This window comes from Ambystoma mexicanum, chromosome 9 (genome assembly GCF_040938575.1).
Source record: "Ambystoma mexicanum isolate Mex_15411 chromosome 9, UKY_AmexF1_1, whole genome shotgun sequence".
NCBI classification, from domain to species: domain Eukaryota; kingdom Metazoa; phylum Chordata; class Amphibia; order Caudata; family Ambystomatidae; genus Ambystoma; species Ambystoma mexicanum.
Window position 1 is genome coordinate 1,088,768,303 of NC_090931.1, and position 20,453 is coordinate 1,088,788,755.

General features: G+C 45.0%; 1 protein-coding gene across 11 annotated transcripts in view; it reads right to left on the minus strand.

The window, feature by feature from the left end:
- Nucleotides 1-20,453, minus strand: part of GPD2 (glycerol-3-phosphate dehydrogenase 2) — a 2,458,594-nt gene that overhangs the window by 2,087,336 nt on the left and 350,805 nt on the right. For all 11 annotated transcript variants that reach the window (XM_069616409.1, XM_069616412.1, XM_069616410.1 and 8 more), the window contains one exon: nt 3,028-3,135. In XM_069616409.1, the coding sequence (XP_069472510.1) occupies nt 3,028-3,129 (102 nt within the window). In that variant the 5' untranslated portion in view covers nt 3,130-3,135. Of the gene's footprint in view, nt 1-3,027; nt 3,136-20,453 lie in introns of those variants that run through there.

The window sequence follows — 20,453 nt, forward strand, 5'->3', positions numbered from 1 at the left end:
GCTGCATGCAATGTGGGTGCGTCTCTGGATTGGTGGGATTGGCTCCTTCTTCCCAGTCAGGCGATGAGTCATTCTCCACACTGAGTTGTCCACATCCTTCAGTTTCGCTGTTGCGGCCTACCACTTCTCACTGCGGTGCTGTCTGATTTGCTGCTGCAGGAGACTTGTGAGCACATTGTACTTCTGCAGGAGATCAGGCATGAACTTCTGCCACTGGTGTCGGGCCTGGTTCTTGTCAGCAATTGACTGCTGGATCCCTCGGCCGCCGCAATCACCTTATATAAGCGTGCTGACCGACACCATGTGCCATCTTAATCGGTCTTCTGGTCGCTCTTCACTACACCAACGAGCCACTGCTTCGACTGTGTGGCAACAGGTAGTTTGATCTTTCCCCAGGACTTTATTTCCGTGTTCATCATGTGTCAAATAGTTTGAATATTAGTTAATCTTTGTGTCAGCTCTTCAACTCTTCATAACACGTCGTTACAGCGCATCGCCCATCAAGTCAGCCTGTTTCATGTATAAAACACTTTTTGGATTCCATCACTGACTATTTCTCCATGCTAATGTGATTTTCCCAACTTACCAGTAACAAATGGGGGCGGTCTGAATCGTATGTGCACATTTACGTCTAAGCCTATGAGGGGAGAGTGTGCACTGGTGATTTTACCTCAAAAGGTTTCCATAAAGGGAAAGACCTTTAGCATGCTCCATGTGAAAAGCCCCTTCTACACAAGAGCTGTGGGGCTAATCCCTTTGCTATCCCCAGGCCCAGAATCACATAGTTGGCAGTGGCGCCGGTCCCACATAGCTCCCCCCGCATTCACACCCAAAGTCAAGCAGGACACTGACAGCTTTCTTTTTTATGAATTACAGAGCAGGAGCACTGAAGTTCCTAATACAAAGAGAGATAAGAATAAGCCTGGAGCAAAGTGGATGCTTCTGAGACAGTGGGTGCAAGAGGGAGTGTAAGCAAGAAAGAGTGTGCAAGAGACAAAGTGCTAGAGAGAGAGTGTGAAACAGAGTTCAAGATATCAAGAGAGAGCGAAAGAGTGAGGAAAGAGGAGCGGGGAAGAGGAGAGGAACACTACAGCACCTTTCTGAGGTGTACAGCTCTGTTCTTGACCAAAGAACAAGGTGACGAGGCTACAAAATGTCTGCTAGAGATTGAGCCTCATTACAAGTCCGGCGGTAAACATGCCGTGAAATCCGGCAGGTTGCTGCTGGACTTGTACATTTTACCGTTGCCTGGCTTGCTGGAAACACCGGGGCATTACAACCCTGGCGGTCTGGAAAGTCAGGTGCAGGTAAATAGTAATTCCCCATTCCCATAGAGTTCCACAGGACTCAATGGGAATGGGGAACACAGAAGCACTGGCACCATTAATGACGGTGGCGGTTCTTCTGTGTACGTCTGCCTACCGTGGCCGCTGTGTCCGGCAGGGTCAGACCAGCCGGGCACAGCAACGGCGGCAGACAGACTCATAGTGTGCTGGTCCGGTAACAACGGTGCCAATAAGCTTATCGGCACCATTGTTAACAGACTGGCAAACCTGTAATGAGGCCCATTATATTCCAGAGCTGGTCATGACCAGGACAAGGAGAACGAAAGTGGAGAGTCTAGTGAGGACTTTGTAGTCTCTAGTGACTGCTGGAAAATGTAACCAAGGAGTAGCCAGGGCTTGTTAATGGGGCAATTCCAGGAGTGCAACTCTTGGCTGGTGGGTATAAAAGTCACTGTGAGGACGACTATGGCAATGGGAGAGAAACTGGAAACTGTTGTTGTGAAAAGTTATAGCAACACACTGTAAGGAGGGGCAGAGTGGGGGGTAGAATTCCTGATGAGGAATCCCATTAGGCAAGTGGGGTGGGTGCAGGAGTCAGAAATTCTTCCTTCATTTAAACGGGTTGGTGGTGGAAACAACAGGAAGAGATGCAAAGCCAAGATATACGCTGGCTGCTATAACCCTGGATTGGTTGCAAGACAAAGAGTGCACTGGCCACCATTATTTCAGAACTGTATATATTAGACTACAGAAGTAGTTCTGTTTAGAATAGCACACTTGCCTATTTGTGATATAACTGCATCCTGACACTCTTACCTTGAGTTATCCTTTCAGCATTAAGATGAACCTCCCACTCCTTAAATAGTTAGGAATTCATCAAATCTCCCTCGGTGGTAGAATGAATGGGCTGAACCTATCCCAGAGTCTCGAGTGTGCTGATGGCTCCACAATCTCAATGCAAAAATAAATAAATCTGCACCAAATATCTTAGTCAAAGAAGAACGATGATAGAAATCAGTCTTCAGAATACAGTACGACCACATAATGTGTAAAATATTTGCTAGAATGTCTACACCTATATAAATATTACAAGGCAGATATATTAAAAATCAATATCACAAATCAATATTCATATTAAGCTTGTTGGTTTGATACTTTCCTACATTAGTAGAACGTTTAAAAAAAATCTGATTTGCTTCATGCTCACGGCTTCTACAGTCCTTACAAACATGCAAAATAATGCACAATATGGATTCTAAAATTAAATCCAATGCCATGACGGCCCTGAAATTGAGACTATCTCATTCAATTACCTAAATTCAGGAAGGACTCCATCTGCATATTTTCTATTATCCAACTAGTGCATGAGAGACAATCACTGGAACTAACCCCAACACGGCTAGGAGATGGGCATCAGTTCTCTGGAAACAAGTGCTGAGTCTCATATTCTAAACACTGCATCTTGTCCTCATTGTAAATTATTTTATAGTGCAACATGTCCCATCCCAAACGTGTATGGATGTCTCTGTAACCTTTTAACGAAAGGTCCCACGTTCAACGGTGACGAGGCATACTGAGGATCAAATGTATGTTTCAATTCACAGTGTAAAGGACCAATACACATAGCATACAAATATTTGGCCTGAATATTTTCTTTAACAAACTGAAAATACAAAAACACATGCTGTGTCTTAAGCTACAAGCCGATGTTAATATATAATAAACAGCATAAAAAACATACCCGTTTCTTTCTATAATCACTGATTTGGGAGAGGCTGAAAACTGTTGCAAGTGCACCTCCTCCAAAAATAACAGCTCCTTTCACCGCCCTTCGAAATGCCATTTTTCACTGCAATGCAAATACATAACAGAAAAGGTTGGCCACTGTACACACAAGTACTCCTGAACTGATACAACGTTTTTTATATAACACATTTACACGGGTATATTTGCTTTTAAAAAACGCAGAATAAATTGACTTCAAAGAAAACAATTGTAATGCCTAATTGCCCAAGAGGACACTGCATTTAGCAAAACACAAAAATTAGGAGGCATAAGGAACAGGATACTGGTATAAGAAGGAGGTGAAGGGGAAAGAGGATGTACATAGAATATGATGCCTTACAAATGAGGTCAACTAAATATTTATTTAATAGTATAAATCCGCCATCAAGGCTTTACATTCATTAAAAAACACACAATAAAAATAATTAACATAAAACACCATATTTAATGGGTGACCATCTCTAAAACCATTTTGATGCGATTCTATAAGTTTACCATGTGATAAAGTAAGATAACATTGCCGCCACCATAAAACTCCTCCCAGATGTTTTCAATGTTCTCCATCGACGAGACAAACCAATCCCAACAGCCCTGAACATCTTGGTCCAAATCATGTGTTATCTTTCACAATATCACAGCAAGTGTTTTGGGACCAATTGCCACATAGCCTACGCCATCTTTGATTGTTATACAAGCCCATCCTGTTACCTACTTCCTCAAGTTTCGTAACCAGGTTGAACTTGACTGGTAGGTACATGAGTGCTATCCGCTTATTCGGATAGTTGATTCAATATCAAGGACGACCCACACACTTGCTGAGTTCGAGTAGGTATTTGTCACTATGAGACTTAGTGGCAAGGTCAACTATTATCTGCTTGTGATCAACTTGTGACCACTTTTGACCCCACCCTGAAATTGCTGCTAAGAGATTCCCCCTGGATCCATACCAAATAGAGTACACCACCTTCGACCCTCAACCATTAATGATTTAAGATTAGTGCCAGTCAATCCTCTACCGCCAGAGTTTTCCGGACAATTTTGAAGTTTCTAAAACATTAATATGCATGGCAAGCCAAATTCAGACAAGATGTATTCCACTGAAGTGTGACTGGGACACTTTATAAGTGCTTTGAGATAAATCCCTTCGATTTTTTTTCAGTTTATACAAGTGTTTGAAGCCTCAGATTTCGGAGCAATAGAGTAACAGAGGACAGATTTTGGCATAATACACCTTTAATTGTTAGTGTAGAGAATATCCATTAAGTTCCTGTGCAAAGCGTAAAATGGATCCAAGGTGTTGACAGGTGTTCATCTCTACCTTGTCCAACTGGGATATCCAGGTTAGTTTGCTCTCAATAATGACACTTAGGTACTCATGGCTATTGACAACGTCAAGACATGTATCCTCAAACTGCCTTCTAAAACCATTAAGGTTGCCCACGAGCATTAGGGGAAAATAAATCATCATTTTAGCTTTACTGGTATTGATTCTTAATCCATTGTCTTTGGCAAAACCAGCAAGTGTATCTAATTGATTCGGGAGGCCTTTTGGGGTACAGTCAAGCAGGACGAGCTCATCGTCATAACCCAGCCACTGAAGCAGTTTTAAACCTAGTCTAGGAGGAAACATGGGTTGATCACAAAGAGCAGAGAAAGGTTGAACAGTGTGGGTGCAAGAATACATCCTTGCTTAATGTCTACGTATGTAGGGATGGAATCAGTGGCCTCATCAACCGCGGGTATTCAGACTTTAACCTGTGTGTCTCTATGCAATAGAATGATCATTCTCAGCAGTCCTGGCAGTATGTCCCAATTAAGTAATTTGCACCATAGAATTTGACGTTGAACAGTATCGAAAGTGGCACTAAAATGTATGAATGTCAAAACAGTTTGGCTTAAAACCTGCCAAGAATATTTAATCGTGGCTACTAATGCTGATAGATTCACAGAGGTCCCAGAAGCCTTGCAAAAGCCAGTTAATAGGTATGATGTTGTCAGCACAGGCCCATTCGTTGAGTTCTTTGAGTAGGACACAGGCATATACTTTGGAAGTAGGATCCAGCATAGTTAGTATGCGGTAGTCCTTGGTATCATTGCTTGTGCCCATCTTTTGTATCGGAACGATAATACTGTTAAGCCATGTTTCATGGAATATTGCTACTGTGGCTTTTTTGTAACGAACAGTAAATGTAAAAGCTTAATTCACCAGACAGGGTTAAGTTTAATCAAGGCATTGCATAAGCCATCCGGTCCAGGAGCATGTATGTTTTTAAGTGACTTAATAATGCCTATAATCAGCTCAACGTCTCATGAGTATATCCATCTGTCTGTTACTATAAGTAAGTCCTCAGATGTGCTCAGCTATAGTCTTTTGAATATGCACAGCCAAATCAGATTTAGAGGCGCATACCAGGTGGCCTTCATCAGTCGAATTGGAATTGACCAATTTCGAAAATCCACAGCTATAAATTGTGTTACTAATTGATAGGTGTCACAATAATAATCTTAAGGACATTTGGGTGCCGAAAGGGAAGGCTGTGATGTTTTATAAGGGAATGGGACAGTTGACTTTCGTGAGTTGGAATAGAAAAGGTTTAAACTGCCCACAAAAGAGAAGAAAGGTTATGGCAAGGATATAAAGAGCAAGGCAAGATGTAGTTTTACTTGACACATTTACTTGAACATTCTAAGAGTTTACTCATTAATTGAGATATACAAAAGAACTAACTAATTGTAATATTTCGAAAACAAGAGGTGTATCTATCATATTTCGGTGGGGTGTGAATGTTGTGGTTGAAAGTATGGCTATGGATGGCAAAGGGAGGATAATACTTGCTGATATTATTGACAGTGGCAAAGTGATTACTATAGGATCTGTTTATGGCCCATGTTCACCAGGGAAGTCTCTTTTTAATGAACTGCCATGGGTGCTGCCTTCGCCCCTAGCCTGGCTGCGCTCTTCATGGCAGAGTGATGAAAAGTACGTACTCTCCACCCAGAACTCATTCCGGAATCACATCACAAATTGGTATCGCTATATAGATGACATCTTTATATGGCACAGCGAATCTGCACTCCTCCAGGACTTCCATGACTGGATAAATCACCAAACGGCAGAAATCAAATTCACCATGAACTACAGTATGGAAAACATAAACGTCCTAGATCTGAAAATATTGACTCAGGACGATAAGCTATCCTGTACATTGTTCAGGAAAGAAACGGACCGTAACACCCTACTACATTACAACAGTAACCACCATAGAAATCTAAGGAACAATCTCCCCTATGGACAATTCCTCAGACTACGCAGAAACTGCACGGAAACAAGTCAATATAAATCACATGGAGCCAAACTCAAGGAGATATTGCAAGCTAGGGGTACCCAAAGAAACTCATCAGAAACACCAACAAAAGAGCACTCTGTCTACACCCCATGAGAGATACTATTAGTTCCCAAAAACAGGAACAATGAAAATGACCGCTTAACATGTGTTACAACATTTGGACCTGATACCACCAGTATACAACAGACCATTAAATAATTCTGGCCACTAATACAATTGAGTCTACCGGAGGAACCTACCCCAAGGATGGTGCTCAAACGAGCCAAAAACCTGAAGGAACATCTAACCCATGCACGCCTTAAGAAAACATCACGGTCAGCCCTATGGAACCTGAGGGACCTCCCTGGTCACCACCCCTGTGGTACATGCGTCGCGTGTAAATTCACGAAGAAAACCAAATCCTTCAAAATGAGAAATAAAGACTGGGTCCTCAAGAAATTCTCTAATTGCAAGACATGCAATGCAATCTACCTAGTACAATGCTTCTGTGGACTCAGATACATTGGCCAAACACAAAAACTGGTCAAAAAAAGGATCAGCGAGCACCGATCTTGGATTCGGTGCAAAGTACACAATGCACCAATGGTGTCCCACTTCTTGGCATTCCGCTATGGACCAGATGATTTCACCTGGGGGGTCATAGATAAAGTGGACAATAATACCAATACAAAAAACGCATTAAATCACAAAGAAGCGTCGTGGATTTTCAAGCTCCAAACCATCACATGTGGACTGACTGAGGCACATGTGCCCTGGGATTAACCGCACATCACACTGCAAAAAAACTCCCCTTTTTTGTGCACTTGCGAAACGGTATCCATTTACCTGCCACAAGCACATGAGTGATCCAGGCGATGCCCTCATTACCAACAATGTGGGACCCACCCATGAATATTATGTTCAAGGTCTAGTAACACCTGGTCAAGCAGCTTGCTTTGCATATCCATGGGACTACATCTCTTCCATGAGCAGCCACAACAACTGACACACAATTAGTCCCCGTTTGTGCACCAGCCTCATACTAGTTTGACATTACATGATTTCCAAACAGGGGGCAGCACCATCAGCCCGCACCTTGTCCCCGACCATCCACCACCTAATTGCACTGTGGTGGACCACAGGCTCCTTCTGGGCCTTTATGACATGGACACCGCAACACACGCACTCTCTTTGGTGCGCTTCTGTTTAGTGCCACACTCTTGTGCAACCTGCGTGGAACCTCCCTCCCCCACCTAGTGCCTTTCTCCACACACTTTTATCAACTCCCGAGCACATGACACAGGGAGATTACTGGTCGCAGCCTTCCAATATAGGAATGTGCTTCATAAACACTAGACTCATATAATTATCGTGAGCAGCGAGCCGGCTCACATTGGGCGTTTTCTCTGCACTTTTACTCTTTCTAGTCCCAGTCCAGCCGCCCACTCATCCAGGCGATATATGCTCTGCGCCTGTCCTCTAGACTCCGGATTCCTGGCACCACTGATGCCCATTGGCACCGTGCCCCTCCGTACATATGCATTTCAACACTCCACTACAGTAGCAACCACTTGCAAATGATCACAATACGCATGCGCGGGAGTTGATACACTGATCCCATCCGCATGCGCATTGCGTACAATACCACAGCTCACTGCCGAATGCAGACTGACAGTGACGGAGCTGCTGCAACAGCGTCCTGGCTCCAAACTTCGGCCATCACTGTGATCCCTGCATTAACCTTGAGGTAAGCAGCCGCCACCTATGAGCGCCTCATCACACTAACAGACTTGGATTCACTTGGAAATTACGTCTGGAACGCTAACTCTGCTCTCTGCCCCTTCCTCCTTTCCATGTAGACATAACTACTTGGACCCAGGAACACGCCAGCGGACACAGCATTCCCAGCCGGCAGTAGCCCTCCCACCACTCCATCGACACAACAAGCACAGGGTACCTGCCACTCTATAAGCCCACAAGGTATGCTGATTTTTCAGCCACATTCTTAATTCGCTTACAGAATAATAGCAGCATGACTGTACTACTGGTTTGTGTCCATTAGTGTCTCTTATTTGGTTATTTCACTGTTTTGTGGGGAATGCCAGCTTTAATTTGGGGACCCCGACGCAATAGCATTATTTTGTTCCTTTTGGTATGAGACATCCCCCGGCCAAAGTGGCGAGATCCAGGGCTCCCCCATCAAGGCCGACCACCTACAGCAACTGGTACCCTTAGAAGTGGACACATAAGGACAGAAGGTTCCACAGGTCGCAGCTTTGGAAATACCCGGCCGTACGGCTCGCCGGAGCCGGGTGTGGCCGTTGAGTACAGAGCGGCACCTTCAAAGACCGGGTCCGGAGGCTCTCGGATCAATACGGACACGTGAGTATCAAGTGCGAGAGATCCTAAAAGAAGGTGGAGGGGGGAAACGGGAAGGGAGTCAGAGAGAGGTGTGTTGGGAATATATGGTGGGGATAAAAACAGGGATTTTTCTTTACTGCCCTTTTCTTTCGCATATGGCCATTAGGATTTTGTAAGAAGTTAAGAGGTGAACAGAGGTACAGGAACCTAGCTCCGCCAGGGGTTAGAAGGCGGCGCCGCGTGGTACTATCTCGACTAGTACAGGGATTACATGGTGACAAAGTGAACAAAGTAGGAGTCTTTTGTTAAGAGAAGGCTCAGTAGTTTTTAGACACGCTTTTTATTTTTCCTTCTTCCTTTCTGGTCTCTTAGAGGGTGGTCCAGAAGGGTCCAGGACAGGGGCGAAACTCTGGGTGTACTAAGGGTAGGGTGGGAATAGGGGACAGCAGGCAGGTAGGGTCCACATTTTAATGTTCTTGTATAACGCTTTGTTTCAATGTTGCATGATCCATGTTGTGTCTGTCCAATTGAGTGTTATATGTCACGTGCCCAATGTCCTGTTTAATTCTGGTTTGACAATGACAAAGTGTGGTAATTGAAAATGTAAGAAAAATTATTTCGTGAACAGCATTGTTATAATTGTGGCAAAAAAGGGCTATTGTTCTTAAGAAATTGGTTGAAATTGGTGTTAGATTGTTCATACTTGCACGCACACTCCATAGGCTACAATTAAGGCACGAGGGGGGCAGAAACGCCACTTATGTATATATGTCAGAGCTTACCAGGGTATAGTGAAAAAATGTTAAAATACCACAAGCAGTGGCATACAGAAATGAAAGGGGTAGGTATTCCCCAGGTATGGCCTGAAGGTGGATCATTTCAAAAGTCAATACTAGACATAGTAGCAACATACTTGACCATTAAATATAAGGGCAAACAGCTCCAGAAAAAGAAGAGAATTGTTGGATGTGTGGAGACTATTCAAAGAGATACCCCCAAGTAAGAATAAGGGCCAAAGCACATCACCCCAGGTCATGAACAGCAGTGAGGGAGGAGGGGAGAGCAAGGAAAAGATAAATAGAGCCCACGAGAATATACCCAATGCTAACGAAACCTGCAGAGGGATATAGTGACCCTGTGTTTGTTTGTTTATTTTATTTATATAGCGCATATATAGGGGTATCTGTGCGCTTTGAGGTGAAGGTAATGGTTACAAGATGCAGTTTATACAGTTTATACAGACAGAATACAAATAATACATTCAAATAGCAGAGGAAGGCATGGATAATGATATATACAGTTAAGGGAATGGGAGTACAGGGTGCAGGTGTAAGGTAAGTAGTGTTAGTTTTTGTTCAGTAACCATGTGATGACGTGACTTCTGAATATTTGAAAGGTAGGAATAGTTTTGATGGCCGGTGGAAATGGGTTCCATAATTGTGAGGCTAGGACTGGGAAACTAGTTCCGCCAGCTCTTTTCAAGCTATGCCTGGGAACCACCAGGCAAGATGTGTTAGTGGATCTAGTAGTTCTGACTGATGATTTTAGAGTAAATGTATCCGTGATATAGGGTGGGGCTTGGTGGTTCAAAGCTTTGTAGGTAAGGCAGATGGTTTTTCAGTAAATTTTTTCTTGTATGGTGAGTCATTTGTACAATTTTCTGGTTGCAGAAATGTGCTCTCTTCTAGGTACGTTTAATGCAGCTCTGAGTGTATTATTTTGCAGAACCTGCAGTTTGTTCATTATGGATTTGTTTGCACCCAAGTATAGACTGTTGCAGTAGTCCAATTTGGACTGTATAAGTGCTCTGGCCAATATAAGGCAGCTACTGGAAGACAGTAGGGGTCTGCACACCCTGATCAGCTTGCCTGTATAGGCAGTGGCTGAGGCAGTCATTTTTACTTGTTTGGTTAGGTTGGTATTAGCATCGAGGTAGAAGCCAAGTGTTTTTTACATTTTTGGCAATAGGTATGTTGTTCCCATCAATGAGGAAGCTACTGTTGTTGGGACTAAGTTTCAGCAGGTTGTTGGGTGAGCCGACTAGGAGTAGCTCAGTCTTATCATTCAGGCAGAGGCCATGTGTGGCCATCCATGCCTGAATGATGGTGTAGACTTTGTTAATCCGAGGAATTTATTAGTTTGGTAATAAAAGGAGATACATCTCTGGCTGCATCTTTTATGATCTGAGCTGGGCAACTGTCCCCTTTAGATGGTTTCAGTGATGCTAAGATTTTTTGTACCTCAGGTATGGATACATTGTGGAATTTGAAACCTGAGTTAAGGTGTGTGGACGATGGCATGATTGGACTGGCAAAATTGCCGGAGGTAAGTTGGTGCCGTTTGTCATCTCTTTTGGCTTGGAGCCCTGTAATTTTGTTGGAGAGAGCATTTTGAATGCTGGTGCACCACGGTTTGTCCTTGGTGCAGGGATATACAGGTGGATTAGGGTTTTCTAATTCCTTTAAGATGTTAAATAATTCTCTAGTGCTGGATCCTGCCCAATTCATTCTGACGTTGAAAGTTTCTTTTTTGGTGCGGATGATCTCACTTTTATATGTAGCAGTGATGTTGATGTGTATGTACCAAAGCCAAGCACACCCCCCTTGTCACCAGCAATAGCCTCAGCCCCACCCCCATAAGATCCAAAAGGGTCGTTTGGAGAGATGGGCACCCCTCCGTTAAACATAGAGCAGCTAACACAGGACTTGGAAACACAATTAACAATGACACAAGCCGAACTAACACAGCTCGGAGGGATATGTGAGCAAAGTACACCCTTACAGAGGGGCGAGCAGACATCGTCGCCCCAGACGCCCGGTACCTCAGTAAACGTAGATGACTGGAAAAAGGGGGAGATTCTATTTCGCATTAACGACGCCCCCGCCAGAATAATACAAGTAGACCAGGGAGAGGAGCAGATGAGTACGGGGCAAGAAAGTGTGCCATCAGAAAGGGAGGAAGAATACTGGAGCGATTTAGAGGAAGACTGGGAGGGGAACGGAATAGGTGAAGTGTCAGGCGGAGCGTCACTACCTATAGTATCAGTGCCTGGCGAACAGAGGGAAGAGGAAGGGTGGCACCAAGGGAGACTTAGAAATAGAACGGGAAGAGTGGCAGTAGCATGAAAAAAGGGAACAAAGGGAAGTGCAGGAAAAGGAAAGAGAAAGTTACAGATGCCATTGTTGCATAAGGAGCAGGGAGACAGCATTATGTCCAGTGGGCACAAATGGACAAAGGAAATCTGTTGAAAACATTACCTCCACTTTCAGGGGGAGCAAGTAAGTGGATATGCGCATTTGAGAGAAATATAGCCGGGGTCCCCCTAGCAATTGGTGGTGTCAAAGGTTTGTTGGGTTCTGCAGTGTGCGATCATGCCAACACGGTGTGGGCGAAGGCAGGGTTCCCTGGGGTAACATTGGACTGTGACCGCCAGTGGAGCATCGTTTAACACTGTGAGGGCCCGGGTATGGGACGCACTGAGGAGCACATTCCCAGACACTCCTGATTTGCAGTCAGTAATGCAGTGCACTATCAGGGAGGACAAAGATTCTGCGACTTTCATTCTTCAGGTGCAGGATATGTGTAGGGCAGAGACAGGCACGGTGTGGGATCAGTCCACCTCCCTTTTTTCCTTCATAATTAAGAGGGGCCTCCCAAAGGAAGTACAGAAAGCACAAGATAGAATTGCAGGGATAGACGCCAAAGGCTGGCCAGAAATACAGAGCATCATAGTACACCGCTGTAGGAGGATAAAAGAGAGGGAAAAGGAGATAGTGCAGAAAAGGTTGGCAGACGAGGCAAAATGAGTTCAAACAAAATTGGTGAAGGTCGCAGCAGTAGCTGCTGCCCTCCCCGGAGAGCGGCTGGGAGATGGGGAGGAGGGGCCAATAGCAATACAGGCAAGAATGGCAGCAAATGGACAGGAACAATGGGCTGGTGAGGAGCAGTATGGAGGACCACAATGGCAAGGAAGGGCCGATGAGGAGGACGAGGTGGGTACAGAGGATTGAGAGGGGGGTATGGAAGTCAGGGGCCCAGAGGAGGAGGGCAAGGAGTGTGTTGGAATTGTGGTAGGTGGGGTCATTTTTCAAGAGAATGTCGCAGTCGTCCCATGGTGCCTTACCAAAATGAACAACGGTATGTCCACCCCCACCCAGGTAGTCCCTATGGCTTGCCTATGGGTGGATGTAGACGCAAAGAGCAAGCAGATCCCCGGTATGCATATGAACACAGAGCACCCTTGCAGGGCACACAGCAACACCCACCATCACAAAGTCACATGACACCTGCACGCGGCAACCCATTCGCCACAACAGCAAATGGCGCACCGACACCTTTCAGAGGGACAGCATTAGTGGAAGAACAATGGGTGTCATTACGAGTTTGGCGGTAAGGGGTTAACGGCGCCAGTAAAGGTGCAGGAGCCGTCAAACCCTTACCGCCCCATTACGAGTCTGCTCGCGGGAACCCGCTAAGGATGCCTGGTTTTACCAGGTGGCCTTATCGGGTCCCGCGAGCTGGCCAGGGTGCTAAGAACGGGCCCCTTATTAACGGCCCCATTGTTAGCTCCCTCCCCATTCCCATTGAGCCCTATGGGGGCTTGAATGGGAATAGGGATGGGTTCCTTGAATGAGGAATTACTGGGCCCTCCAAGGTCAGAATGGCCCGGTAATTCCTCATTCAAGGAACCCGGACCCGTTACCCAGTAAGGGGGTAGCCATGCCGCTAGCAGCATGGTTACTTCCTACCTCGTAATGACCCCCAATGTTTTCCACAATCATGAAACAATGAGACACCAGCATAGGACAGCCCACAGAGAGCACTTGCGTGTCCAGTACTATCGACGACCCTCCGCGCAGACGAGGAACCGCTAGTGGGGGCGGAGATAGGAAACAAACAGTTCATCTTTATGGTGGACTCATGAGCGGGAAGATTGTGTCTAAAATAAGGCCGGTTTCCAGTTTCTAATCGATAAATGGAGACAAAGGGATTTTCTAGGGCAGTGGTCGAGGTTCCATACACTGAAGATTTGGATGTAACAGTGGGGAGAAAAACAGTGCGGGCACCCCTGTTGTATCATGAAGATTCGCCCATAAATGTGTTGGGGAGGGACCTCCTCAGCAAGCTTAATATGACCATCTCATTTACAGAAAGAGGAATAGTGTGTTCAACACCAGGGATATGTGCCATGTTGCTAATACACACACAAGCCAATGAACTAACAGTCCGTGGGATACCCACTGACCCAGACATGTATGTGCTTGGGATAAAAGTGTTGGCGAAAGTAGTGCCAGAGATAACACGCCAAGAGTGGCGAGTACCATCAGAATTTGGATTTCGGCCTGTGGCAGCCCCCAGGTGGTGCCCGGGTCGATAGTGTCCATAGATCTGCATACAGTGCAAGTATCCGCGCAATGGATCACAGTAATTGGAATGGACATGCATGGGTGTGAATGGCAGACAGTGCTGTGCATAGACCCCAATGTAGCACTTCGTGACATATCAGATGAGGAGCTGTTCACTGACAATGACTCTGATGGAGAAATAATAATGGAGATTTTCATCCAGTTTGAAATAATGATTCAACACAGACAAGTGACGACAGCCCTCATGGCCATTGTCACTGCACCGCCGGCATTTATCGACCAGGATATGCAACAGGTACCTCCCATACTGTGGACCACAGCCCCATGCTGTAGGACTCCTGCAGGAACTAACCCCCGTTTAGATCAAGCTCAAACCAGGTGCAATACCACCCTGTGTAAAACAATACCCACTATCAAGGGAGGCAGAGGAGGGGATAAAAGAAACGATACATGCCCTATTACAGCAAGGGATTATCGTGCCATCAAATTCACACTTTAACACTAGCATTTATACAATTAAAAAAGCAAAGGGTGGGTCTTGGAGGATGCTACAGGACTTAAGGCCTCTTAATGACGTCATACAAAAGGAATGTCCACTTGTCCCAAACTCTGCATCAATTCTGTGCAGTATTCCAAAGTCAGCAACATGTTTCACAGTGGTAGACTTGAAAAATCTGTTTTTCTCAGTATCACTGGACCCAGAGTCTCAATACCTAACCGCGTTCTCCCTGGGGGGAAGAGGTACGAGCATTGCAGGTTGCCCCAGGGATAAAGTGAAAGCCCAATTATCTTTAACAGGATACTACATGAAGACCTCTGGAACATCGACACAAAAAGCACTATTATTCAATAAGTGGATGACCTGTTAATTTGCGGAGACAATGAGGAACAGTGCAGGAATGACTCAATAATATTGCTTACCTTGCTAACCCACAAGGGGTACAAAGTAGATAAACAAAAATTGCAATATTGTCTAACAGAAGTGTTGTACTTGGGACAACTCATATCAAAAGATGGCAAGAGAATAATACCAGACAGAGCAGCAGCAGTGCGTGCAGTTAGCAAACCCAACACAGTAAAGCAAACATTCTTGGACATGTGCAATTATTCCAGGGCATGGATATTGGACTATGCAGCATACACACAGCCCATATTGCATGCACTAAAAGAAGAACAGAGAGAAAACACAACATTAATATGGAACCCAGAAATGAGCACAGCCTTTGACACACTCAAAGATTTGATTTCAACAGCACCCGTTCTAGCCTCCCCTGATCATGACAGTGAATTCTACCTGTTCTCACACTGTGATGGAATGCTGATATGCTGATGACAGTAGTGCTGACACAAAAAACATCACTAGGGCACAAGCCTCTAGCATACTACAGCGGAACACTTGATGCGGTAATGCAGGGACACTTTGCATGCGAACAGGCTTTTGCAGCCACCCCGTTCACAATTGAAAAAAGAGCCACAATTGTAATAGGATGTTAAGTAACGTTGTTCGTTGAACATTCATTGTTTACCATCCTTGAAAGATCAAAATCCACACTGACAACACAGAGTCACAGCATAAGAGATTATTCTTTCCAGTCCAATCATACATATAGGGCGGTGTAAAACAATAAACCCAGCCACGTTCCTCACAGAGGCATTTACCATAGAAGATATGCAAAACCATGACTGTGCCACATACAAGGGGGAAGAGGATGGCATGCCCAAAGCAAACGTCAATGCCCTAGAAGAAAGAGAAGTGTATTTTGTGGACGGATCAGCGTCAATACTCCCAGAGACAGAAGAAAAACATGTAGGGGCAGCAGTCGTGAGAATGGAAGATGGGGAATATGAGACAATAGTGCAAAAGCGGTTGCCAGCACATTTTTCAGCACAAGCAGCGGAATTGGTAGCGCTAATTGAAGCCTTACACACAGCAAAAGGGTGCGCAGTAACCATTTAAACAGATTCAGCATAATTGACCACTACAGTACACGGGGGATTGTCATGATGGGGGAGGAGAGGGTTAAGGAGGGCAGATGGGTCCCCGGTACAACATGCTGAGCTTCTAAAAGAGCTGATAGAAGCATTAACAGAACCAACAATGGTGACTCTGGTCAAATGCCAAGCCCACACGAACAATAATGACGTCATCTCCTTGGGAAACACGGCAGCGGACGCAGCCGCCAAAGAGGCATCATACTTAGAAAGAGAGGTACAAGGGGAATTCATAATAAAAGGAAGTGTGGGAGAAGAGAAAGACGACGGTTAGAACTCAATGTCAATTTCACAAATGATCGAGTTACAAAAATGGGCCCCGCCTGAGGAACAGGAATTCTGGACTAAAAGAGGGTGCACCCAGTCATCCACTGACCTCCTCTGAGGGCAAAATTGTACAGGAAAAGTAGTCATGCCTGTGGAGTTATTAGAGATAGCATTCCAACAACTACACTTCCCTGCACACACTGCAAAACATGTACAACTTGTCAGACATAGAACTCAGGAATGAATGAGAACATTGAGAGGAACACTGCACCACCTCATCGGACCATTCCGTGAATTGCATATTGATTATGCAGACATGGGAGAAAGGTGTAATGGAGCACGATATCTGATTGTGGTGGTCTGCCCCTTCTCATGTTGGGTGGAAGCAGGACCCTGCGCCCACCTGTATGAGAAATGCCCGGCAAACTTCTTAGTGAGGGAAGTGTTTCCCCGGTGGGGGATCTGTGACGTCATACGATCAGACAATGGGATGCATTTCGTCAACGACTTATTCAAAGCAGTAACTATGCTGCTGGGGATAAAACACAAACTGTGTTCAATTTATCACATGCAAGCTAACGGGATTGTGGAAAAAACATCAACAGCCTACTTAAGAGCAGATTGTCAAAATTGTGCCACACCCTAAAGAAAAACTGGGTGTACTGCTTGCCGTTGGCTCTATTTGAATTGAGAAACCAGCCCAGCAAAGACCACCACTTGTCACCCCATGAAATAGTGACAGGGAGGCGCATGCACAGCCCAATATCACCTCTAAGAAGAATGTCGGATGCACACAGAACGCTACAGTACTGGGTGAGGAGTTCCAATCTTACGTAAGGAAATTGACCAGAGCAGCAAGGATAATAGCAAAGCAGTAGACCCACCCTTTACACGAGAAAGTGAAAGTGACACAGTAACTCCGGCAGGAGATGGCCCAAATGTACAACTAATGCTGGGGTGACGATATATGTGCGCAGCTTTGTACGGCGATGGAATGCTCCACGATTTCACAGCCCAGATGAGGTAATTTATTGTACGCCCACTGCGATGAAAGTAAAAGGGCTGAAATACTGGATCCATCTATCAGACTTAAGAAAAGCACATGACAACGCTGTAGTGGAGGGAGAAGGAAATGTTGAGGAAAGAACAACACAAAGAAATCATACACAGCCAGATGAAAAAGAGAAATAAAATGAAAAGTGAACTACCATAAATGGAAGGAAAAGGTATAAATAGAACAAAGAAACAAATGTAGATAAAAGTGAATGGTACTCGCAAAATGCAAAAATGCATATGTCTCTCTCTCTCTCTTTCTCTCTCTCTCTCTCTCGCTCTCTCTCTCTTTCTTCCTCTCTCTCTCCGTCTTTCTCTCACTGTCTCTGTGTCTTTCTCTCACTCTCGTTCTCTCTTCTTCACTTCCCCACTTTCTCTCTAATGGCATGCTAAAAATAAGCACAATGAAATTAAGATGATTTCGTAAAAAGTACTCCTATGAAAATGAATGCAACAAGAAGTTAAATGTACCGTGTATGCTTAACCCAATTGTATCTCACTCTGTAGGTACAGAGATGGCAGAAACGAGGGCCCTCAATGCCAGCGACTCCACAATAGATAGTAATAGGAGAAATGTTAGTAACAATAGGATGTATTCTTGAGTGCAGGCTTTGTTTTTCTGCAATTCTGTTTTTTCCCACTATTGTTTGGCTTTGCATTATACTGAGCAATATCTTTCATATATATTGATATGAAAGAGGGGGGAGGAGGAGTAAAACGGATCCCACTTACTATGGGACGGTTTTAAGCTAATATGGGTCCACAATGTTCCTTCAAATCTTACTACTCTACACAAGAATAAAACTGTCAGAGCCCCACTGATGAACTACTCGATAGCTGACTATTATGAGCATGAATTTAATGTATATGACATGAATGACCCCAACCCTTATGCATTTATATTGCCATATGATGATCTCTATACAATCTCTATACAACCACACAAGCTTCCTCAAGCAGCAATTATGTAAATGATGAACCACAAACCCACGCCCTGGCTTATGGTAAAAAAAGGTGGACAGCAAAGTGATGAAAGGGGAACAGAAGTAATACCTGGAATATTCCAAATCCGATACCAGAAAGTAGTGGAAATACAACAGGGTTCCGGGGGGAGTAGGAGGTGGTAAAGGGGGGGCAGGACGGAAAAGGTATGATGAATATCATGGGCTGGGTTTCCATACAGTAGAAGACCCACAACACCCAGACCAGTCCAACAAATGATACGTGGACATGAGCACAATGGCAAAGCAAGTTACCAACGAAATCTGCTATGTGAGCTCCTTGATTCCCCATGCCTCGGGAACACCTAAAGTTTTGTTACCACAAGAGGCGCCTGTTGCGGAGGCCCAGTGTCTAATCCACCTTGCACTGTGTACAATTAAAAGCACCTATCAAGCACACACAGTTTCACTACAAATGTTGCAAAACGAAAAAAACCTGCTACAACAAACCGCAAGGAGTAATCTGCATTAAGGAACCTTTCTTCGTGATCCAAGGGACAATGTTTTCTGACAACAAATAGCAGGAAGAGCAAGTAACGTGCAAGGCAGAGGTGTTGCGAGGACTGTCGAACGAGAAGTTACAATGGATTAGAAGCACATGCACTCCAATCTGGTCTCAGCACATCGCCAGACTAACATGGGTAACAGCTCTCGAGAAACCGATCAAGGTGCAACGTGAAATATTGTATGAACTGTGTTTCCGCGGAGAAGGGAAAGTGCCCTTAGGAACAAACAAGAACTGTAGCAAAACTCTCATCATTCCAGACATGAAAAAAATAACAGCAGCTTTAATCGACACTTATTGGGTATTCGGCAAACAGGCGTATTTGCACCTTCGCAGTCATGGATGGGTACCTGCACTCTGGCAACGCTGCACTCAGCACCAATGGTGATACCAGAAAGCCACATTCAAGGGGAGAGAGTGCCATCAAAGACGTCCCAGGCACCCCCGTCAACGACCGAAGAACCCCCTGCATACAACCTTCTATCCGAAGAACAGCTACAAAGCACAGTATCCAGAAAACAGAGGTCATCAAACTATATCTCAGCAGAGTCCTCTGAACTTTTGGCGCAAATCCCTGACAAATTGAAGTTGTTCACTTCAACAGAAACCTTCTTCGTGTCCCTCATCCAAGCATCCAAATGCGAAATGGATCCAGATAACCCGCTGGGAACTCATCCAGCTGGCCAACAAAACAGAAGAAGGATTCAATGTCATCAAAGTAGAACTGGGAGCCCTGCAGCTGATGACCATGCAGAACTGCTACATCCTGGACCTACTGACTGCAATGGACGGCGGTGTTTGCTGAAAAATTGGGAGCGCATGTTGCACGTTCGCACCCTCTGCCGGCGCGGACAATGGGACACTATCATATGTGATAGCAGCAGTGCATAATCTCGGCGAAAGGATGAAGGAAGAAGGAGACGTGCAGTCCAGCACCTGGTTCAACATCAAATAAACAAATAAATGTTCGAGTGGGTCCCATCGTGGCTTGGAATGGCCGTGAAGCTACTGATACCCATCATCGTCTTTTTCTTGCAAATCTTTTGTGTGTGCCAACTGGGACTCAGGTGCTGTGCAAAGTCTATTCCTAACAGTGCAATGATGGTGACAATGGGCAATGCAACAGGAGTAGTACAGGTAACACATGAAGCCCAGGTCCAAACAGGAGAAGATTCAGAACCAAAATATAGAATGACTGCTATATATTAACACTGTGTACATTGTAGATCCGTTCTGGCACACCACAATTAGGGAACCCGGGGAATTAGAATGGTATGATGAAGTATGGGTAGATCTGGACAGGGATGGGGGTGTATCTACATGACTTGTACCCCAGATGAATATGCATGGGCAGGGGAGAGTCTTAGGGCCGTATGTTGGGCCTGGATGCCAAGAAAGGGAACCCCAGCTTGGGACGAAGCAATAGCTGAGGAAGTCAAACGGAAACATTTGGGAGAGTTGCAGTAAGGGAATGTAAGGAAGGAAGGGTCTCCTAGCCCCCCCTTCATTCC